We start from the raw sequence: 24,694 nt of genomic DNA, 5'->3' as shown, positions 1-24,694 counted from the left end.
ACAAAAACCTGGCATACCTCCAGACAGCCAAGAGGCTTTATTCCCGACGGGCCAGATGGGCACTGTTCTTCGGGAGGTTCAGCTTTTCACTCACCTACCGCCCGGGTTCTAAGAACGTTAAGCCTGATGCCCTGTCTCGCCAATTTAACACCTGTCCTGAGCGTGAGGTTCCTGAGACCATCCTTCCGGCCTCCTGCACCGTGGGATCCGTCACATTGAGAATCGAGTCGGTGATCCAGAAGGCTCTACGGAGGGAAAGCGATCCCAGGCCCAACCCCGGATTACGCCTATACGTTCCCTCAGCCGCTCGGACACAGGTGCTGCAATGGGCCCATTCATCCCTGCCATCCCGGCTTTACCCGCACCTTGGCGCTGCTGAAGAGGAAATTCTGGTGGGTTTCCATGATCCCCGACACCAGACACTTTATCAAGGCTTGCACCACATGCGCCAGAAGCAAAGCATCTCACCAGGCCCCTGCTGGACTGCTTCAACGATTGCCGGTGCCCATCCGACCCTGGAGCCACATCGGAGTGGACTTCGTGACCGGACTTCCCCTTTCCGAGGGCAACACCACCATCCTGACTGTGGTGGACCGATTCAGCAAAGCGGCACACTTCATCCCCCTGGCTGGATTGCCCACCGCCCAAGAAACCTTCTTGTGAGAGAGGTTTTCCGGATCCACAGACTTCCCTCGGACATCGTTTCCGACCCATCCATCCATCCATCCATTATCTTAACCTGCTTATCCTGAACAGGGTCGCAGGGGGGCTGGAGCCTATCCCAGCATACATTGGGCGAAAGGCAGGAATACACCCTGGACAGGTCGCCAGTCCATCGCAGGGCACACACACCATTCACTCACACACTCATACCTATGGGCAATTTAGACTCTCCAATCAGCCTAACCTGCATGTCTTTGGACTGTGGGAGGAAACCGGAGTACCCGGAGGAAACCCACGCGAACACGGGGAGAACATGGAAACTCTGCACAGAGAGGCCCCAGCCGACAGGGATTCGAACCCAGGACCTCCTTGCTGTGAGGCGGCAGTGCTGACCACTGCACCATCCGTGCCGCCATCGTTTCCGACCTCGGCCCCCAATTCATCTCCCAAGTGTGGAAGGCATTCTGCATGGCCCTCGGGGCCACAGCTAGCCTCTCTTCAGGCTATCACCCTCAATCCAATGGCCAAACGGAGAGGGCCAATCAGGACCTGGGGGCCGCTCTACGCTGCTTATCGGCCAAGAATCCTGCCGCATGGAGCAAGATGCTTACCTGGGTGGAGTACACACACAACACCTTACCCTGCGCCGCCACCGGGAAATCGCCATGAGGTCTCCCTGGGCTACCAAACTCCACTGTTCCCTGACCAGGAGGCCGAGATCGCTGTTCCCTCCCTCGCCATCCACATGAAACGGTGCGCCAAGGTTTGGAGGAAAGCCAGGGCCGCGCTGTTAAGCACGGCAGACCGTCATCGGAGTTTTGCTGATCGCCACCGCACTCCAGCTCCGGCCTTCAAACCAGGTGACTCCGTCTGGCTGTCCACTAAGGACATTCCCCTCCAAGCCACTTCCCACAAACTGCAACCCCGCTTTATTGGTCCCTTTAAGATTCACAGCATCATCAACCCTTCCTCTGTATTGTCACTCCCTGCTTCCCTTAAGATTCACCCCACATTTCATGTCTCTTGTATTAAGCCTGTATCCTCTCACCCCATATGTCCCCCGGATCCCCCACCACCCCCCCCCCCCCCCCCCCCCGCATTATTGACAACCACCCTGCTTTCACTGTTAAAAAACTCTTAAACATTCGTAAGAGGGGCCGTGGGGTTCAATATTTGGTTGACTAGGAAGGCTATGGTCCTGAGGAGCATTCCTGGGTCGCTCCCAGTCTCATTCTGGACAATTCGCTCATCAGAGACTTCCATCGTGACCACCCTGACAAATTCAAGGGACCGCCAGGAGTCGGTCGTTAAGGGGGGGGTCCTGTCACGTTTCAGGTCTGTCTTGCCATGTTTTATGTTTATTCATTTTGTCTTAGTCACGTATTGTCTTTTCATGTATTATGTTAGTCTAGGTTCGTCATGTTGTTTAGTTTATTTCTTGTTACGATTTATTTTCTCGTCATGTCTAGTTATGTTTCGTTACGATTATATTACCTTGTTATGTTGAGTGGTTATCGTCTTAGTTTCGTTTTGTGTTATGTTTTGATTTATGTTTATTGTTACGGAGACTGGTTACTGTTTAAACATACACTTTTACATGTCTTTCCGCAAACCTTGCGTTCCGCCTTTTCTCTCTCTCTCTTTCTGTCATTCACTCCCTAATTGTTTCCATTTGTCTATTTACTAAAACTAATAACGCTAGATCAGGATTGGGTAGAAACTAACAAATGAATCATGTGTTCATGTCACCTTACGTTTCTCGTGCATGTCATTTACTAATTTACTAATGCTAGGGCAGGATAGGTTTATTACTAACGATTACTAATTGCCTTGTTAAACTTGACATCCATCGCACCTGTTTTCCATTTCCTTGCTACGCTCTAACTAATTGTCTACACCTGTCTACACCTGCATTTATATCCCAGTCGCGCTACTGTTCACTGCGAAATTGTCTGCCTCTAGTTTACTACACAACTCTTGAGCATTATTACTGATTGATTCACGTTAAGATCCAAGCCTGTTTTACCGACTATTGTTTATTGATTTCTGTTTCGTTGACAATCGTTAGTTTTTTGACCACGTCTTCGCCTACCGTTTTTGTACCTTTGCCTCGCTGATTGTTTCATGGTTTCGACTTCCGCATCGCCCTCGACTACGACTCTGCCTGCCGTCCGCCTGTACTTCTGCCCCGCTGACGGCTCTCCTGCTACCGGACCTTCCTGCACGTCTACCGACTACGAGTTTGCCTCTTCCCTCGGCACCGTGCTTTTTGTTTGTTTAGTGTTTGTTTGGCTGGATCTACATGTATGGACTTTGCTTGTTTTGACTACGCTCCTGGGATTCGTCCCGAATAAAGCCCTGACGGGACTTTATCTAACCATTGTTTCTGAGTCGTGCATTTTGGGTCCAACCCCCACGCACCCGTCTCAATGTTAACTTTTTTACTTGACAATGTTTTTCCTGACTTAGATTTGCATTTATTTGTAACATGCATTTACAGTAGAATAAGAGGTAAAATAAATTATAATAAATAATAATACTTTATAATAAATTATAACAACCAAGCCAAAAGTGCTCCAGCCCACTGGAGACTGATCACTCACATTGTTACTGCGCCACCCTCAAGCTGGTAAATGTTGTACTTCCCATACTTTCCGCAGCTTAGGATCGATATGACAGCCACTGCAGGTAACCCTTAGGGAAGGGGGAGAGAGATGTGGAGTCAGTTATTAGTGCATTAAAGGCCCACACACATATTTTCAATGGCGCTCAATTACCAGCAGTGACTGTTACCTCAGCATTAGAACATTCAGTCAAACATTTTAACGACATATTTGTCATCTCACACCTCAAAGGGTTAAACTCGATTTGATCAAACCCTCAGCAGTGTCGGACTGACAGAGACTTTCCGGAAGCCCCAGGCTCACCCCAGCCCACCAAAGCCAGCCTGAGCAGGTATCTCCTGATGTAGGTACTCACCCCAGCCCACTAGAGCCAGCTTGAGCAGGTATCTCTTGATGTAGGTACTCACCCCAGCCCACCAGAGCCAGCTTGACCAGGTATCTCCTGATGTAGGTACTCACCCCAGCCCACCAGAGCCAGCTTGAGCAGGTATCTCTTGATGTAGGTACTCACCCCAGCCCACCAGAGCCAGCTTGAGCAGGTATCTCTTGATGTAGACATTGAAGACACGGATTACGAGCCAGTAGAGGTGAAAGCCCTCTATGGCGAACCAGGTGATGGTGCAGAGGAGGGAGTAGTGCGTTGCCGCCGCGATGAAGATACAGACTCCGTGGTTGTTTAGGGAGGTCATGCTGTCGTTGGCGAGGAAGGAAAGATTCAGGCTCAGCAGTGCCACACAAAGGTGGATGTGGATACTGAGAGAATGCTCAGAATTATGCCACCTAAGGGAGAGAGGGAGGGAGAGAGAACGAGAGAGACATGGGAGGAAAAAGAAAGAGAGGGCAAGGGAGAGAGAGAGCGAGAGAGAACACGTTATGAAGTGGTGTACCAAACAATGACATCAGGGAATGGAACCAACTGCACCTTCCAATAAGAAGAAGAAGTGCAGGAACACTTCAGGAATGTTTAAATGTATGAATGTAATCTGCATTTGAACAAAGAGCTTAAGGAGGAACTGAAAAATGCATGCTTCATTTATTTACATTTACATTTTTGTCATTTGGCAGACACTTTTAGTCAAAAGTGACTTACCATTGCATAAAGTTAAAGTTACTACACGAGTTAAATGCACCAAACCCATAAATAGCGAAACAGCTGTTCTAAACAAAAAGACAATAGTCATCATCAGTGCAATTTTTTTTTCAGGGTTAGGGTTAGAGAAGAGGGATATCGGAACGCAGGGGAGGAAATCAGGAGGGAGGATTACGGTATAGTCTGAAAAGGTGTGTTTTTAGTCTGTCAAAATATGGGGAGGGATTCCGCTGTCCAGACAGCGGTAGGCAAGTAATTCCACCAGGAACGAGGACGGAAGACATGCAGCTCAACCACCTGGTGTTTGTAATGAGGGAACCATTTGACAGACGCTCTTATCCAGAGCGATGTACAACAACAGTGGATGCGTGCGGCAAAAGGCAGCCAGTGGAGACAAATGAGGAGTGGGGTGCTCATTACATTGTTATGAGCATTTTCCAGATAGTAGACAAGACTAGACAGTAGACCATGGTTACATTAGTATTTTGGATCAAACCCAAGAGCAAATATGAACAATCACTTTGTTATGTTCCTGAGTTCTGTCTGTTAGTTTACCATTGTTTATTATTGTTATTTTTGTATTTATTATTTTTCCTATTCATGTCTGGTGTTCTGTTTATATTCATTAGTCTTTGCACTCGTCTTCCCCTGCGATGTCTGAGTCTGAATATTTACGAGCCCGAGTCACTCCCCTGTCTGCGTTTTCCACTATTTGGGTGTTTACGGTAGTTCCGGGCTTCAACCTTCCTTCTAATCTTGCATTCCTTACTTCCTGCTTTCTCACCATTTCATGTTTGTAGATGGCACAAATATACTAATCCCAACTGACTTAGAATTTGAACAGTACTAATTATACTAACACACTAATTTGTTCATCAAACTAACAAACTAACATTCACTAGTTTTGGGTATTTGTAATTTAAATCATGTAACTAACTTACTAACACATCTCCAGTTTCAATTCTGTTCTGTAACTCCGCCTCCCTATTCTATCACTGATTATTTGGTTAGTTTCAGCAAAGTGTTCGCACCTGTCTCTCCGTATGTCTACATCTCCTGATTCTGTGCAGTTGTCTACTCCCTAGTCCGGAGCCATTTGTATTACATGTGTGTCCTTGTGAATCCAGTCTGCATTTTCATTTCCCCCTCATTATTGTGCTATTACCCTTTCATGTGTCTCACCTGATGTTTATTTGTTAGACCGCCCTCACTCCCATGCCCCTGTGTATTTATACCTGTCCTTCTCACTCGCACCTTGCTAGTTTGTCGTGTTTTCGAGTCCGGAGCCCTTTATTTCTTCCCCCCAGTTCTGGTCCCCTTGTTCCCGAGTCCTTGCCCTAGTGGCATTCTGTTTCTTTTGTTTTGTTTCTGGATTTCTTGTTTGACCCCTGCCTGCCCTTTTGACTCTTCTCATTGGATCACACTTTTGGACCCCTGCCTGATTTGGACTGACCTCCCCTGTTTTTGATTACGCTCTGTCTGCCCCTTCATCTGCCATTATACCTGCCATTTTTCCACACCCCTGTGTCTGCTTCTGGTTCCTCTGTCCCCCCCAGACATGACACACTTCTAGTCATGTGAAAACAGCCAGCAAAGGCAGGAGTCAAAACAACAGCTGGTAGCTGGTTGACCTGTTCAGACAAGCTCCCAGCTTGACATGGTTTAGCTGGTTCATCAGTTAAGAGCAACTCCCACCATGACATGGTTTGACCAGCTCAAGCTATGTTCTGAAACAGTTTTTAGCTGGTTGACCGGCTACCAGCTCAGACATACTACCAGCACTAGCTGCCTGACCAGCTCATACCCAGCTAGACCACCTTTATGACCAGCCTGGCCATGCTGGTTGACCAGTTCATACCCAGCTAGACAAGTTTAGTTGCCAAGTTGGTCTAGCTGGCATAGCTGGATTTTACAGCAGAGATGGCACTCGTCCTGAACTAAATTCCCATTGTACTGCTTTTGACTTGGGTGGCTAAATAAAGGTGAACCCATTCAGTCTCAAGCCCAACATAAAGTGGCTCCACCCAAATCCAACGGGATGTTGGCTTTGGTTGAGAATATTTAGTAGGGTTTTAATAGGGGCTCAAAACAATAGTATAGCAGTCATTTTGATTGGTTGAAAAGGTACGTATAAGGTCAACTTGACACATTTGAGTGCCATATAGCAATCTTGAGACGGAAAGGGCTCATTGAAAACCACAGTACGGTATAAAGCATTCAAATGAGAACACACCTACAGTCATATTTGGTCTTTCTTTTTTGGGATGCATTTTCGGCCATGCCCACCTGTATATTGCATGGAAGGCGATGACCAAAGCGAGACAGCACACAGACACCCCACACCCGATCCGGGACAGCAGGGTGAGGAGCCAGATGGAGTAGGAGCTCAGCAGTCCGGACACCTGGGTACCATTACCTGCCTCGTTTTCATAGACTGGACTCTGCATGCATGCACACGCACACACACACACACACACACACACACACACACACACACACACACACACACACTCAGAATCAGAGTCGCTGGAGCAGTGGTCTCAAACCGTGTATATGCTGGCTTTTATTCCAGCCTCAGATTCAGTATATGTTCAGTTCAATTATTTGCCGAATTAGGGCTGTAGGTTTGCACATAATGTATATGAAGTGAAATGTGTCATTTGTGTTGTCTAAATAACATAAATAATATAGTCTGTGATTTAGTGCAGTTAAATGCTTACGGCTGAACAAATATAAACATATAAATGGGAGTTATATTTAACATTGCTTCTAATTCAGGTGGGTTTCACTAGAGAAAGACGTTTTGGGCATGGGTGAACCCATATAGTTTCTGCCATACATACTCCCCCTTAGCCATAAATCAGGCCAGTGTTGCCATTGCAGTGGTGCAGAAGCAGAGGGAGAGTTTAACTGCAGGTTGGTGTATACAGGAGCAGAATCGCTCTGACCCACAGATAGGCTGGACACGTCTATACCACCAGGTCTGGCTTTGGAGGTGCCAGCTCCCCCTGCCCAGCCGGCCCCACCTAGAGAAGCTCTCTGTAAACAGGTGAAGGCTGCTCTCTCACCAGTAGAACAGCGAAAAAGGACAAGTGATCGCAGGAGCACACAATCTTCCCTTCCGCTTGCTCAGTGCTACATCCCGATGAGTTCCAGATTGGGTTAGAGCCTGTGAAACAGACAGTTATCCATCAGCAAGGCCCACATTGTGTAGAGAATGACTACTTCAATTAGTCCTTTAAACAAGAGAATTGGAATTTTCAAAGCAGCCATTTTGTGGTGCTACTTGTATACAAATTTCATGTTCATGAACATGAATACAGTTACAACTAGTTATTTCTGTTGACCAACTGTCAACCTAGTTATTACTAATAATTAGTAAATACTAATTGCAACTTTAATATAATAAAGTTGCAATTAACTTAAGTAATAGCCTGAGCCTGTTAAATAGACAGCCATCCAGTTGTAAGGGTAATTGATTCTTAATTGACAATGTGTGTTAACAAAGACAATCAGATGATTAAAAATAACATTTTATTTTTAATCCTTATTACTATTACACCACTTTCTGAATTAAGTGCTAACTATGAGTCTTTCTCTGTCTCTCATAGACAGCATTTTACTTTAATGTCTGCTTCTCCTAGAATGGGGTAGCTAGCACATTCCGGTCTCACAGCAAGGGCAAGGTTGGAGTTTATCTGGAGACTAAATAATAATAATACTAGGTTGTCAGCATCATGTCTTCCTTGTTTTTGTCTCTGCCCTTGTGGAAAAGTGTGTATAAGACACACTATACTATACACTCTTCTATATCAGACATATACTATATCTGATTCAAATCAGAGAACCGGTAAGCTCGCTCACTTTATGTTAATTCTTTGCAAATAAATACGAAAGTTAAACTCAAGTATAGCTATCGTTGTTTTACTGTTTCATCAGACGATGCTCACCTGTGCAATGTTAAAAAGGGCATTTTCCCTATCACAGTGCTCATGTGAATTAACAGGGAGTCATCACATTTAGTAAAATCTAGGGGTGCCATCAAGGATTTTGGGTCCCGTGCTCCACCACCTCCACCAAAATGCTGAGGTGCAGAACCCACCACACAAACCGTAAGATCTGACTCTATGGGCCCTACAACCCTCTGCAAAGCCTCATAAAATCTTAAATAAAACATCTCGCTGTCACTAAATGCAGTTTATTCTCTCACACTGTTCACCACAGTAATTCATCTCGATGAAAAGAACAGACTTACCATCTTTCCCCCTATCCAAGAAAGTACATGTAGCATTTTCCTGGAATGGAGATAATTTCATGAATTTTATTGTTGTAGTTTTTGCTCTGTTTTGTTTGTTTTTATGAGCAATCTATGTTCAAAGCAGCTGAAACTGAATTGAATATAGATATTTGAAAGTTTACTCAAGATGGTATCTTGACCAGAGGAATATGTGTTCAATAGGTTCTAGAAATGGACATGATCAGAGGTAATAAAATGCTTAAAATTCTTTGCAGACCTGGGTTCAAATACGTATAAAATTGTTTTAGATTTTCTACGTTTTACTGGGCTTGCCTGGTGTACTGGAACCAACCAAATACTCTCAAAAAGTGCAAACTTTACCTTCTGGTCCTCTTGGTTGGTTCAATGCACCAAGCAAGATCAACTGAGCACATAAAAGTATTTGAATACATTATACTGTATACTCGTAAGGTCTGATATTCAGTACCACGAATATGTCAGGTCCTTCATTGCCTAAGTTTTGTCTTAGTTCTTAGCGTTTCTGTGTATTGTTACCCTCTGTGCACACCATAGTCTGTTTCCCGGTGGTTCTTTTCATTCATTAATTTCACCTGTGTCTCGTTTCATGTCTCTGCCTTTTCACTCCTTATATGATTCCACCTGTTTCTCGTTTTTGTGCTTGTTTATTTAACCTTTGTTTCTGTCTTTTGTTGCCAGATTGTTATGCGTCCTGACCATGTTCTTCAGTGTTATTTCTCTTTTGTTCTGATTTGACCCATTGTGTTTGGACTCTGTTTGGCTCATTGGTTTGAGATTTTGGATTCTCCTTTTGTCTGGACTGCCCGTGTGTTATCAACCCTTAGCTTGCTACATCAACCATGTATTGGATTATCCCTGATATATCTGTTTGCTGGTAGTCTATTGTTCTGAATTCAGACAGAATAACAATGAGTTTTGCTTGTAAAAGAAACACATAATAAAGGGTTCCTGCAAAAGCAACATGCTTACAATGTTGCTACTTACCAATGATGAATTTTGGTGGAAAAAAGTGATGTTGACTCTTCTTGTGAGGCCGGAAACCGCCTTGCCCAATTCAATGGCTAATACGCGATCATTCAGGAGCGAGCTGTTTGCCTCGTGTACCTGACACCGGGAACAGTCAGATTACAATTACACAGAGGAAACACATCAACAACAACAACATGACATGACATTTGCATACTTTTCCAACTAGGGTGGCTTTCATTTGGACACATTATCATGGCTGCACATTTCCTGAAGAGATTCACTCACACAATCCACCTGGAGATTTAAATGGTAAATTAGCGGTTTTATGTTGATCGTGTGACCTAATAACCAAGAGTAATGCCTATATCAGAATGACCTCACACCTTTAAAGTGTCTATTCTTCATTTTGTTCAGTTTTGGTGGAACATCTGTGGTGAGTTCCATTGAAAATCTAGTGCAATTTGAGAACGCAAACATGTTGAATCAATATTGCTACAAAATGCCATCACGACAAAGTGTAAAACGTGTCTTTTTTTTAATATTGAAAAATTATGGATTGACACTTTCAACCTTGAAAAACCCTAAGGATATATTATTAAGAACTTAAGAAGGATAACAGGAAACTGAAACCCTGGTTTAGATGGCTACATAAATATCCACAGCTGCCAGTGATCTATGACTGTGGTTTGTATATAGATGGAATCTGTCCAACATCAGCCATAGACATTCCTGGGGCCTGTATCATAAAGCAGGATTACTGAGTTAGCTGAATAACTGCACCAAGTAAAACCCCTCACAAATCTGCAACTTGGAACAAAGTTTTACTGCAGTTACCGACTGGTACGCGTTCACATGGTTTATGGTCGGACAATTTAAATAAAGTTTGTGTGTGGCTAGCAATCGACTAGCTAGTTATAGCAAGCAATCTTTGGCTATTTTATGTTTAATAAATAACGAAAATGAATATGTTTAATAAATAATTTACATGCATTTACAAAGTAAGGCAAGTATAAAAATCTAATGAATAAAATAATGATGGGTTAGCAATGTAAGTATTCTTGCTGCAGTTGCACCTGTAAATGGGGGAGGTATTTTGTACTTTACCGGGAACAGGCCTCCTTTAAACCAGATAATGGCAGAGTTAACTTCATCATCGCTCCCAATGGCTGCACGGAGGGCTTCTTGAGGAATTTGCACATGAACATCATCTGTTTCCTTATTCCCCTGAAATAGAGCGCATGCCGTAGCAACTTTGCATTCTACTTCATAATATTTATTTATTAGCCATATCATATTCATGATCGTCACATATTTGCATTTCCATTTTAATACCCTGAGCTTAACAAGTCATACACTCACTGACATACACTCTGGTCAAAGCTGACAGGAAGGTGAGAGTAACACAAAAACATCACACATTACAACAGTGATATGCAGAAGAGAATCTCTGACCACACAAGGGATCATAACTCTAAGTGCATAGGCTACAGTAGTAGAAATCTAAAAAATAAGTCTAATAAATACCTAATAAATTGCTCACTGAGTGTATGTGAACACAAACAACAGCTCACTTGGCCTTCTTTCTCTCTCACTCTCCAGCACACGGAAGTAAACATACAGCACCAGTTATGCGCACAAATTTGCCTCCCATTTAAAAATCGAGCATTTCTGACTGTCACATGACGCTCACCTGTCTGCCATTTTGTCTGTTCCTTATACAGTGCAGTCCATAAGTATTTGGACAGTGACACATTTCTGTTGTTTTTGCTGTGTAGTCAAACAGTTGACCTGTTAAAACTTTACTTAGGGTTTTTTACATCCATACTGGGTGAACAGTGTACAAATTGCTGCTATTGTTATACATAGTCCCCCCAATTTTAGGTCCTAAAAGTAATAGGGAACTGCTCAAATGTTTCTTGGACAGGTGTTAAGTTTCATCATTAGTTCATTGATAAAAGAGCCAAGAAAAGGTATGGAGTTGATTCGAGGAGGGCCATCTGCATTTGGGGTCTGTTGTTGTTGTCTCTACATGAGAAACATCATTAGGCTGAAAAATCATAAGTTTGGTACATTGTTAAGAAGCAATAACGCACTGGTGAGCTCAGCAATGGCAAATGACCTGCTCGACAACAATGTAGTGGATGACAGAAGAATCCTTTGAATGGTGAAGAAACATCCATTTGTAACTGTTCAACAGATAAAGAACACTCTCCTATAGGTTATATGACATTATATTACAGGCATTTAGCAGACGCTCTTATCCAGAGTGACGTACAACAAAGTGCAAATCGAACATCATCGGACAAGTGCGATGAGGACCCTAGACCCTGTGGAATGTTCTTGACTGGCCAAGTCAATCACCTGACCTCAATCCAACTGACACATGCATTTCACTTGCTGAAGACCAGACTGAAGGCAAATAGTCCCCAAAATATGCAGTGCAATGGCTGCAATACAGGCCTGGCAGCACATCACCATTATTTCATTAAATAAAGAAAAGTAACATATTAAGCAATAGACCACTTTTCAGTTAAAAAATGTATCATGGCAGTCTGGGATTATCTGGATGGCTAAAAGAAAGTGAGAGAGCCAAAGTCTGCATAAGAACTGTGGCAAGTTCTCGGTTATGTTTGGAGCAACCTACCAGCTGATTCTTCCAGCAAATAAACAGTTTGGAACATCATTAAGAAGAAAGAGCACCGATGAGCTCAGTAATTTCAAAGGAGCTGGCCATGGCCATGGAAGACCTCAACAGTTGATGACCGAAGAATTCTCAGCATAATTAATTAAAACAAACACCTGTCTGATAGATCAGAAACACTCTTCAGAAGACAGGCGTGGATATGTCGGTGACTACTCTCTGCAGAAGACTTCATTTAACACCGGCAGTGTCTGCTGGTTTTCGGGTTGTTCTCAGAACCTGTGGTGCATTTAAGTCATTGATTGGCTAAAGAATTGACACTCCTTGTTCTGGAGGCCTTAATTGACAGTTGATTGAAAGGAAACCTCAAAAACCAGCAGATACTGCGGCCCCTTAGGGATTCAGTTTGACACCCCTGATTTAACAGATTTACAGAGGCTACGTAGCACGATTCAAACAGTTTGCTAAGAAGTACCTAAAAGGGCCAGCAGAGTTCTGGAAAGATGAGGCCAATAATGACTTGAATCAGAGTGATGGCAACAGCAAAGAGGATAAAGCCCTGTACTCACTTGCATTGAGGGGATACCACGCTGATGATCAGTTAAATTCTTTCGCTGGTGTTTTGCCATTGAACCTCTGAAATGCTGGATGTTTGACATCGGAGTCTTCCCTTTGACTATGCAGCCAATTACACTGTCACAAGGAGACATAAAAAGCTAATGTGAGATCGTAAGCCAGTATCCAAACTAATGCAATCATCAGAGCCCAGTGTTTAAAAACTTTTTTGGATAGGATTTCAGTAAACTGAAAGGATTACATCTCAAAATTGCATATAAACTAGACGCTGTGATTCTGATCCTAAATGCAATAGTACCTAGAATTGAGACAAAATGTTGATGACACGTTGGACATTAGGAAAGATTTTCAACAGTAATAATCAGCAGTCAGACTCAGTCAGAACTATAGTAAGGAAAATAATTAGCTTGTACGTAAACTCACCTCTCAACATTGTCTAAATATATTTTTTCAGAGGTACTTTTTCCATTTTCATAGCAATTAAATAACTCATTTATCCTTTCTTCACTGCAAGTTTTCAAAGGTTGATCAAAAGTCTTACAGAAGGCTGAAGAGGATGCTAGAACAGTGGGGAAACTAAATGTTACATTGCATCATTTAGCGACTTACAATGTAAGTAAACACAAGATACATTGATCTGCTTCACAACAAAAATATTGTATTAGTCTGTATGGAAAATTGAGCAAATTGGGACATTTAAATGTTCTGAATATAAAATGTTAAGTTTTTATGTTACATTAAGTTCCTGTTTTTCTTTGCACTAATTATACAGCTGGATAGTTAACAAGTAATTTCACACATTTTGCACAACACAGCTCATGGTAGGTCAAAATGAAAAATAAATAAACTCACTTGATTCTTCAGTTTCCATCATTGTCCGTATTGTCGTCCCCGTCCTCTTCCCCGTCCCCACCGCCGTCCCTGTTGTCATCCCCATGGTCGTCCCTGTTGTCGTCCCCATTTTCGGCCCTGTTGTCGTCCCCATTTTCGTCCCTGTTGTCGTCGCCGTTGTCGTCCCTGTTGTCATTATCGTGCCTTCATCGTTCTCATCGTCACTCCTATTTTCACTCCCATCATCACTCCTATGGTCACTCCTATCATCACTCCTATCATCACTCCTATGGTCACTCCTATCATCACTCCTATGGTCACTCCTATCATCACTCCTATGGTCACTCCTATCGTCACTCCTATGGTCACTCCTATCATCACTCCTATCATCACTCCTATGGTCACTCCTATCATCACTCCTATGGTCACTCCTATCATCACTCCTATGGTCACTCCTATCGTCACTCCTATGGTCACTCCTATCATCACTCCTATCATCACTCCTATGGTCACTCCTATCATCACTCCTATGGTCACTCCTATCATCACTCCTATGGTCACTCCTATGGTCACTCCTATCGTCACTCCTATCGTCACTCCTATGGTCACTCCTATCATCACTCCTATCATCACTCCTATGGTCACTCCTATGGTCACTCCTATCGTCACTCCTATCGTCACTCCTATGGTCACTCCTATCATCACTCCTATGGTCACTCCTATCATCACTCCTATGGCCACTCCTATCGTCACTCCTATCGTCACTCCTATGGTCACTCCTATGGTCACTCCTATCGTCACTTCTATGGTCACTCCTATCGTCACTCCCATCTTCACTCCCATCTTCGTTCCCATCAAGAGTAGATGCTGCGCACACAGACACAGACTCACAATCAGAGTTGTTAAAGCAGTGGTCTCATACTGAGTGCCATACAGGGTCGTGTGTATACTGGCTTTTATTCCAGCCTCAGATCTCGATTATATTTGCCAAATTAGGGCTGTAGGTTAGCACATAATGTGAATATAAAATGAGATGTGTTATTTGTGTTGTCTAAACAACAACTGGGGCCTATATTCTGTGCTTTAATGCAGTTAAATGCATGTAGCTGAATGAGTAATTGGAATCATTTAAAAGAGCATTGTCACGCTTTTTTCAGTTTCAGTTATGTGTGTAGGCATTTTTAAAATCATCGTCAGTGTAGCCGTTTCCTAAATATGGGGCAAAATTTATCAAAACAAACAAGTCCAGTGACGTCACATTTTCACTTGAATCTCCAGCCTGTGTTTCCCAGAAGGTAATGGGCGCTCAAACTCCACCCGTGAACAGGCTTATGGGCGGCCACCCATCCAGGCGATCACATGACACTCCCAGAAAATATGTCAACATTACCATACAAATATCACAGGAACCTACCTTGGCTAGCCAGAGCGATAGGATGGACAGCTTTGGCTGAGTTAGAGGACAAGCTATTTTGTATTTGATGAAGAAATACAACCTTACAGTTACAAGGACAACCATCACTACCAATAATATTTTCAATCAAACCCTTTCTACATTCTGCAGTACAACCAAAGTCTTCTGCACAATAGATGCTTTAATTAGAAGAAGTATCCACAGCCACGATTTTGATACAGCTTGTTAGCTAGATATTTACTCACTTGTTGCTTAGTTGCCCTCCTGGACCCCTTGTCCATCTTGCTCACACAATTATTCCTCTGTAAATTCCGGTTCTAAACTGTAACGTCAGCAGTCACCATCAGCCATCCACTGTAGCGTCAAAGTTAGAGAATCGCCGAGGTTCATTTCTCGATATAGTGAATTGATTTTAATGGGAAATGTAGTTGTTCTGCGCGTTTTTTCTCATTTAACTCCATACAAATTATAAAGTGAGTGGCTATTCAATTCAGCTACGTCATCACAGTCTGTAATTTAGCTAGCTAGCCCCGGTCTCTCATAATAATTATGAGACCGGGGCTAGCTAGCTAGCTAAATTAGCTGGTAACAACTGAACCACAGCATCGTTGTTAATCTAATGAAAACATCAAAGCTGTCAATATCCAATGTAAAGTGAGCAAGCAAAACACAACAGTAGGCTGTTAGATTTATTGATGATGGTGATGGCTGCAATGGAACCAGTAGAGAATGTTTTAAGTAGTGTTTCCACTGTTGCCACTGAACTGACATTGCAAACCAACTTTGAAGGTGTCCATTCGACTGTGCTGCCAATACTGTCAGGAAGACACAAAAAGCAAAAGCTAAAAGCAATCCTACCAAGAATCTAGATCAAATGTTGATTCAGTGTCTAAAGAAAAGAAGTGGGGAAAAAAGAAAGGAAAAGAGGAAAATAATTAGTCTACTTAAACCAACAACTCACCGTCCTGAAGTTGCTAAAGAGTGATAAGAGTCAATTTAGTGACTTACAATGTAAGTAAACACAGAGAAAATACATTGAACTGCATCACAAAAAATTATTTGATTAGTCTGTAAAGTAAAATGGACAGATTTGGACATTCAAATGTACAACTATTGGGATATTTATTTTTCAGGATATGAAATGTGCTATTTATCGTCTTTAAGTTACATTCATTTAATTTTATTCTAGGCAATCATTATACAGCTGGACAGTTATTTAACAATTTAACCACAGCACAGCGGATGGTAGGTCAAAATCGAAATAAATATAAACTCACTTTGGTGTCCAGACGGAAGAAGTGATAGCAGAAAGACAAAAATACATGTCAGCACCACCACAGCCATGGTGTTGGGTGCATACAACTGAAAGACAACTGTTCTTTGAAGGCTGATGCCTCAACTTACTGAGGTATGCAAATCAAAATTCACGTAATGTAATTTACATTTACATTTTAGTCATTTGGCAGATGCTTTTAATCCAAAGCGACTTACAAGTGCATAGGTTCTACCATAAGTCAGAGCATCACATCCAGAAACTAGCAAAATACACAGGAAATGCTGTTCTAAAGATAGTTGTCATCAGAAATTTTATTTTATTTTATTTTATTTTTTTTGGGGGGGGGTTAGACAAGGATAGGGATATCAGAAAGGAGGGGCAGGGGAAATCAGGAGGGAGGACTAAGGTAGAGTTTGAAAAGGTGGGTTTTGAGTCTGCGTCGAAATAGGGGGAGGGATTCTGCTGTTCTGACAGTGGTAGGCAGGTCATTCCACCACTGAGGAACCAGAACGGAAAACAGGCGTGAACGTGCAGCTCGACCGCCAGGTGCACGTAGAGAGGGAACTGTAAGTCGACCAGAGCTGGCAGACCGGAGTGGTCTAGCTGGGGAGTAGGGAGTGATCAGGGATTGTATGTAAGGTGGGGCAGTCCCCTTAGCAGCCTGAAATGCCAACACTAGGGCCTTGAAACGGATGCGTGCGGCAATGGGAAGCCAGTGGAGGCCAATGAGAAGCGGGGTGACATGAGCCGACCTGGGCTGATTGGTGATCAGGCGGGCTGCAGCATTCTGGACCAGCTGGAGGGGCTTGATGGCACACGCTGGGAGACCGGCTAGGAGGGAGTTGCAGTAATCCAGGTGGGAAATGACGAGCGCCTGGACTAGGAGCTGGGTGGCTTTCTCAGTCAGAAGATGACGGATACGGCGTATATTATACAGAAAGAACCTGCAGGTTCTGGCAGTGGAGGATACTTGTGGAGCCAGGGTGAGGCAGTTATCAAGAGTCACCCCAAGATTCTTTGCCGTACGGGAGGAGGAAACTACAAGGTCCTCAACAGTCAATGAGAGGTCGATTGACGGAGAGGACTTAGCAGGGATGTAGAGAAGCTCAGTTTTGGCAAGGTTGAGCTTCAGGTGATGGGAAGTCATCCACGCAGAGATATCAGCCAAGCAGGCAGAGATCTGTGTGGTGATTTGGGTGTCGGGGGGGAAGGAAATGAAGAGTTGGGTGTCATCAGCGTAGGAGTGATAAGAAAAGCCGTGGGAAGAGATAACAGAACCAAGAGACATGGTGTATAGCGAGGAGAGGCCCAAGAACCGAGCCCTGCGGGACTCCAGTTCGTAGGGGTTGAGGGTCGGAGACTGCGCCCCTCCAAGTCACCTGGTAGGAGCGACCAGAGAGGTAGGAGGAAATATGACTGGGCCCCGCAAGGTCGGTGGTTCGATCCCCGGTGTAGCCACAATAAGATCCACACAGCCGTTGGGCCCTTGAGCAAGGCCCTTAACCCTACATTGCTCCAGGGGAGGACTGTCTCTTGCTTAGTCCAATCAACTGTATGTCGAGAGCATCTGCCAAATTCCATTAATGTAATGTAGTGCAGTGGAAATGTTCTAAAATTGACAAAACATTCCAGTAACATTGTGAAAGCATTTTAGGCTAGCTGGGAATGGTGTGTCTAGCTAGAAACCTGGGGTATGACGCAATAATCCTTTGCTTGCCTGTGCTTGCCATGTCTGGGAGTCCTGAGAGAGCAAAACACAGTTAGCTACAGTGAGACCAGGGGCCTATATCCCAAAGCAGGATTACTGAGTTAGCCGGATAACTGCACTGAGTGAAACCCACAAAGCAGGATTACTGAGTTAGCTGGATAACTGCACTGAGTGAAACTCACAAAGCAGGATTACTGAGTTAGTTGGATAACTGCACTGAGTAAAACCCACCAAGCAGGATTACTGAGTTAGCTGGATAACTGCACTGAGTAAAACCCACCAAGCAGAATTACTGAGTTAGCTGGAGCAAAAAAAAACAGGCCCCCTCCTGAAGTAGTAGTAAATGAAGTGAAAAAAAAGAGCTGACCTGGATTTACTCAGTGGAGTTATCCAGGTGAAATACCCCCTTGACAGAGTTGGTGTGTCTGCACCCCCTGCCCCTGTACTCCTGAGAGCACACCACAGTGCACCACACTCCAGTTTTATTCTCCCATAAGGCTGAAACACAAGCAGGAAATGCTGCATCATAGTCCCTGTTTTATAGTCCCTCGCCTGGATAACTGCACTGAGTAAACCCCAGAACCTTAGAAAATGGATTGAAGTAAAAAAAATAAATTGCTGTTCTGGGTTATAATCAGCATTGTTATCCAACTAACTCAGTAATTTCAGTCACCTGGTGTTACCAACTGTCAGCGTTGTCTGTTAGTGAGTATTGTTATTATTTTTCATTATCATGTCCGGTTTTCTGTTTACATTCATATTCATTGCACTTATCTTCCCCTGTGATGTTTGTGTCTTCATGTAGTTCACTATTCGGGTGGTTTCGGAATTTTCCGGTTTCCCACGATTCCTTCTTAGTCTCATTTTCTCTTATTTCCTGCTTTTCCTTCATTCAGGTTTGTAGATAGCACTAATCTACTCATGACTAACATAGACTTTGTCAGTACTAATTATATTAACACAGTATTTTTCTGTCTAACTAACTGTCACTAGTTTTGGGTAATTATAATTGAATCATGTAACTAACAGATAAACTTGATCTATTTCCATACGGCTCTATAACTCCGACTCTCTGTCCTATCTCTAAATTGCCTGCCTTAATTCAGTGAAGTATTTGCACCTGCTCTCCCCATCACTATGTTCCTTAACTCTGAGCAATTGTCTACTCCCTAGTCCGGAGCCGTTTGTATTATATGTGTGTCTTTGTTAATCCAGTCCGCGTCTTCGTACATCCCTCGTTATTATATTATTGCCCTTTCATGTTTCTCACCTGATTATTTGTTAGATCATTCTCATTCCCATGCCTCGCCTAGTTTGTTTTATCCCCCAGTGTATTTATGCCCCAGTCTCAGTAGGTATCTTTTCAGAATGTTGATCTATATTCCTTACATTTAAAAAAAAACTAAAACATTTATTATCTTATTATTATTATTTATTATGTTATTCTTTTCACTATGCTCTTGCCCTGCACCTTTGGAACTTTGCCTTTCTGAACATCTGGATTTTTGACCTTGGACTGTTTCCTTCTATTCTTTGGCATCTCGATTTTGGAATTGTTTATACTGGATTGCTGGCTTTTGATATCAGACTGTAAATAAACAACAATTTCTGAATATCCCCTGGTCTGCACTTGGGTCTCCTGAATGGTACATTACGCCTGGATAACTGCACTGAGTAAAACCCGGAACCCTCATAAAACCTGAAATTGGATTTAAGTAAAAAGAGCTGTTCCGAGTTACCCAGGGAGCATGAGGTCCCTGTGGATAATCAAACGGCTCAATCAGGCACCTGTGGTTTCCATCAGCATATTAACTGTGTGGATCATCCGGGGGACAGCAATGCAAAAAAGCAATTCTGGTGGGTTGTGCAGCAGGGGATATGCTTGCCTTGCTGAAGATTTCATCTTAAAACAGCCTAAACTGGACATGCAGGTTTAAGATGTGTTTTCAACACTTTTAACTGGTCAACCAGCTGTTCACTGGCTGACCAGCATATATAGACAGATTGTCTATTAGTTGACCACCTGCTTATTCTAACTAGCTATGACCAGCTGGAAGTGTCGAACACATGGCTCAAAAACCACCTGAACCATTGTAAAACTGCAGCTGGTTTTTCAACAGGGCACAAATATGTGGTCTCACAAATTGACAGAAGCTGTTGCAGGGATGAGGAATTTTTAGATATGTGTAGTATCTTCATATAGATATTTATGCAACAGACACCAGCTTCAATGGTGTTCACTCTTTATTTAGGAGAACAACATTTGTGGCAAATACAGACTTGCTGGCTACCTATTTCTTCTTCTGCACTCCAACATCGGGGCCCGGGTTGACTAACCTAACCTAGGGTCCCTCTATAGGAGAAGGCATGTAATTGCACTCTATAACATCCCTCCCTTCTTAGCTTTTGATTTTCCTCTTTTTTAGTTCACCCGCACCATCATAAACAAAACAAAAACAACCAATACTGACTTTTCAACTTAAGTCTTAGCAAGTAACATTTAAACATTTGTTTTTCTTTATGCAACTTTATGTAACTAACACCATACAATCAACATTTCTTGTACATGTATCTTTGTCTCTCTTTTTTTTAATTTATTTTTTTATAACATTTATTCCCCCCCACAGTTCTTTGTGATCCTGGGAGGTTAGTGTGGGTGGACTACCACACGACCTAAGGAGATAAGGGCGCATTCTTGCCCATGAAGGCATCTCCTTCATGATGTATAATCCCTCAAACGGCATGGAGGCCGTTTGTCCCTTTTTGAACGGCGCAACCCATCGGTGTCCCCCTCAGTGTCCTCCAGTACTTCAGCTGCTGGTGGACTGGGTTTCAGAATGTCCTCCTCATCTATAGTTGTAGGAGCGGGCGCAGGGAGATCCTTCTCCTGCCTGCTGAACAGCTGATTGACGTGTCGCCTGACCACTCTTCCATCGCCCAGCAACACAGTATATGAAACTGGCCCTGTTAGCTCCTGTATTAGACCTGGTACCCATTTAGGTTCAAATCCAAAGTTCTTCGTATAGATGGAGTCACCTTTTTCGAAACTGCGATGTTTTGCATGTCTGTCATGGTAGTTTTTCTGACTTGTTTGTTTTGACTCTACTTTCTGTTTTAAGTCAGGGTGAATCAAGTCCAAGGTACACCTCAGCTTTCTCCCCATCATCATCTCAGCTGGTGACAATCCAGTGGTTGACTGTGGAGTGATTCTGTAGCTGAACAAAGCCCGATCCACCTTTGTTTCTACTGTATCACCTGTACTTTTCTTCATCAGTTCTTTGAAGGTTTGTACCGCCCTCTCTGCTAGACCATTAGATGAGGGGTGGTATGGCGCTGACGTGACGTGTGTGATCCCGTTCCTAGACATGAACTCTTTCATGTGTTCACTGACAAAACTCTGAGCATTGTCAGACACTATCATCTCAGGAATACCATGTGTGCTGAAACGTTTCCTCAAACAGTTTACAGTTACTGCAGTGGTAGATGCGTTGACTGGGAAAACATCCAACCATTTTGAATATGCATCTACGATTACTAGGAACATTTTACCCAAGAAGGGACCTGCGTAGTCAATGTGGAGTCTTCTCCACGGCTTCTCAGGCCACTCCTACGGATGAAGTGGTGCACTCGCGGGAGCCTTCCTGTGTTCCTGACATGTAGTGCATGACTTTACCGTATTCTCAATATCGGTGTCCATGTGAGGCCACCACATGTAACCTCTTGCCAAACCTTTCATGCGGCTCATGCCTGGGTGTGACTGGTGTAATTCCTCCAGCATTCGAGCTCGGCCTCGCTCTGGTATGACGTCTCGGGCTCCCCACAACACACAGCCATCTTGCACACTCAGCTCGCATCGCCTCTGTCGATAAGGATTAAAGTCTGTGTCATGGTTATCCGGCCATCCTCTCAGGATATACTCACGTACCCTGGAGAGTATGGGATCTTTTGTTGTCCATTTTTGCAGCTTTGCTGACGTCAACGGCGGACCGTGATCCTGGTCCATCATCATGACTTGCTCCTCTTGTGATGACACCTCAGGACACCCTGGAAGCGGTAGGCGGCTAAGACCATCAGCCTTGCCGTTGTCTTTGCCCGCTCTGTATCTGATGACATACTCATATGCTCTCAGCCGCACAGCCCATCTCATGATTCTCTGTGACGCCATCTGTGGAACAGCTTTCATCTCGTTTAGTAAGCTTATCAAGGGCTTGTGATCTGTACAAATCACAAACTTTCTCCCATAAAGATACTTATGAAAACGCTCGACTCCGAAAATAACAGCTAAACCCTCTTTATCCAACTGGGAATAGTTCTTTTCTGCAGCATTGAGCGTTCGTGACATAAACCCGATCGGTTTCTCTGCTCCGTCTGGCATACGGTGGGCTAGGACAGCTCCCACTCCGTATGGTGAAGCGTCACAAGCTAATATGAGCTCTTTGTCCTCATCATAATGTGCTAATACACTGCTTGACTGTAGCAGTTCCTTGGACTTAGCGAAGGCTTTTTCCTGCCCTGGCCCCCAAGTCCATGGTTCATCTTTCCTCAGCAACTGGTACAGCGGTGCCAAGAAGGTTGATAGATTTGGCAGGAACTTGTAGGTCCCAAGTAGGCTTTCAGCTCAGTCACTGAAGTAGGTGCTGACACTTCCTGCACTGCTTTCACCTTTGCTGGTACTGTGTGAAGTCCTTTGGCGTCCACACGATGTCCCAGGAATGTCACTTCCTTTTCCGTGAATCTGCATTTGCTCCGTTTTAAGCATAAGCCTGACTGCTCTAGTCGCTGTAAAACTAGCTCTAGTGTGTGGATGTGGTCCTCATCATCCTTTCCTGTCAGAAGTATGTCATCTAAATACACAGCTACATTTTTTATTCCCCGTAGCACCCCCTCCATGGTACGCTGGAATATGGCTGGACTGGAGCTTACTCCAAAAGGTAACCTTGTATATCTGAACAGTCCCCTGTGTGTATTCACTGTCACATATTTTCTGGAATCCTCATCTAGAACTAACTGTTGGTAAGCGTGGCTCATATCTAGCTTACTGTACTTCTCTCCTCCATTCAAAGAAGCTAATAGATCTTCCAAACATGGAATGGGGTATTCCTCTAGTGGAGACACTTTGTTTACTGTTAACTTATAGTCGCCACAGATCCTCACTTCACTGTCTGGTTTTAAGACGAGAACTATGGGTGCAGCCCAATCTAAGAATTTCACTGGTTCTATTATTTCTGCAGCCTCCAGTCTCTCAAGTTCACGTTCTACTTTTTTCTTCAACGCGAAGGTACTGATCTGGGCTTATAAAAGCAAGGGGTGGCATCCCGGGCAACATGTATTTTAGCAGTGAATCCCTTTAGCAGACCTAGCTCATCCTTGAACACTGTTTCATGTTTAGCGAGAACTTCCTGTAGTGAAGCCACTCTATCCTCCATTTTGTGTACTTGTTGCCAGTCTATTGGTATCATGAGAGCTTTTATCCATCCCCTCCCAACTAGATTTGGACCTGAGCCTTTGACTACAACTACTGGTAACACCTTGGAAATACTTTGGTATCCCACTGTTAGTTTTGATGTACCCAGAACTTTTACCTTATGACCACCGTTTGTCCTTAGGTTTAACTTACACTTCATTAGTTTAGGCTCCTGTACATCCGACCATAAGTTGTGGAATGCTCTCCTTGACATTATGGTCAATCCACAACCAGTGTCTACCTCATAGGTTACACTTTTGTCATTTATGTTTAGTTCTGTTTTGATCAGCTCTTCTTTGGGAATGAATCTCTTCCTTTACCTTATACATAGTCGTTTCAGTACTATTTATTTTGTAAATAGTCAAAACATCATCACTACTACTTGTTTTTCTCTCCCCCTTTCGGCTTTTTGTAACCTATCCTTTTTCCTCTATCAACAGGTTTTGGCCTACAGGCTCTTTTTATGTGTCCCACTTTCCCACAGTTGTGACACTTTTCTCCCGCAAACCTGCATTCCTTTGCCATGTGGTTCATTCCTCCACACCTGTAGCATTTTCCGTGTCCAAACTGCTCCTTTGTGCGCGTATCTGTCACTTTGCATACTGAACCTGCGGCTCGGTTCCACTTAACATTGTCTCTCATGCTGTTCAAATCTTTAATGTCTTTATTTGCGGCTTCCATTGCTTGTGCATGCCGTATCAAACGTCAAGCCGTCCTCCGACAGCAGCCGCCGCTGTATGCGGTCATCGTTTATTCCGCAGACTAATCTGTCTCGCAACATCACTGTCAGAGTATTTCCAAAGTCGCAATCTTGTGCTAGCTTCCGTAGCTCAGCCACATACTCAATTACACTCTCCTCGGACTTTCTGCCCCTGGTGTTGAACTTCCACCATTGAACTATCACACTCGGCTTCGGGTTGAAATGGTTCGTTAACAACCTTACCAGTTCATCATTTGTACGGTCACCTGGTCGCTCCGGACTCAGCAGGTTCCTCATCAGCGTGTAGGTCTGCGCGCCCACACAGCTCAGTAGCACAGCTCTCCTCTTTTCTGGGTCATCAATTTCGTTTGCCAGGAAGAAATGAGTCAAGATCTCGCAGTACTCTTCCCAGCTCTGCAACTTGCTGTCAAACGATGCCACCGTTCCAACTGTGACAGCCAT

General features: G+C 43.7%; 1 protein-coding gene and 1 pseudogene across 1 annotated transcript in view; both read right to left on the bottom strand.

Annotated features, from left to right (window-relative positions):
- LOC133130073 (adhesion G protein-coupled receptor G3-like) overlaps positions 1 to 13,920 on the bottom strand; it is a 23,418-nt gene extending 9,498 nt beyond the window's left edge. The window contains exons 1-10 of the mRNA XM_061244318.1: positions 13,692 to 13,920; positions 13,263 to 13,398; positions 12,833 to 12,956; positions 10,727 to 10,846; positions 9,638 to 9,757; positions 8,633 to 8,672; positions 7,446 to 7,546; positions 6,664 to 6,818; positions 3,799 to 4,067; positions 3,267 to 3,357 (exon numbers count right to left, since the gene is read on the bottom strand). Coding sequence (XP_061100302.1) covers positions 3,267 to 3,357; positions 3,799 to 4,067; positions 6,664 to 6,818; positions 7,446 to 7,546; positions 8,633 to 8,672; positions 9,638 to 9,757; positions 10,727 to 10,846; positions 12,833 to 12,956; positions 13,263 to 13,398; positions 13,692 to 13,866 — 1,331 coding nt within the window. The 5' untranslated portion in view covers positions 13,867 to 13,920. The remainder of the gene's footprint in view (positions 1 to 3,266; positions 3,358 to 3,798; positions 4,068 to 6,663; positions 6,819 to 7,445; positions 7,547 to 8,632; positions 8,673 to 9,637; positions 9,758 to 10,726; positions 10,847 to 12,832; positions 12,957 to 13,262; positions 13,399 to 13,691) is intronic.
- On the bottom strand, positions 13,866 to 24,694 carry LOC133131568 (uncharacterized protein K02A2.6-like; annotated as a pseudogene).

This window comes from Conger conger, chromosome 6 (assembly GCF_963514075.1).
Source record: "Conger conger chromosome 6, fConCon1.1, whole genome shotgun sequence".
NCBI classification, from domain to species: Eukaryota; Metazoa; Chordata; class Actinopteri; order Anguilliformes; family Congridae; genus Conger; species Conger conger.
This window is presented reverse-complemented; position numbering and strand designations above follow the sequence as displayed.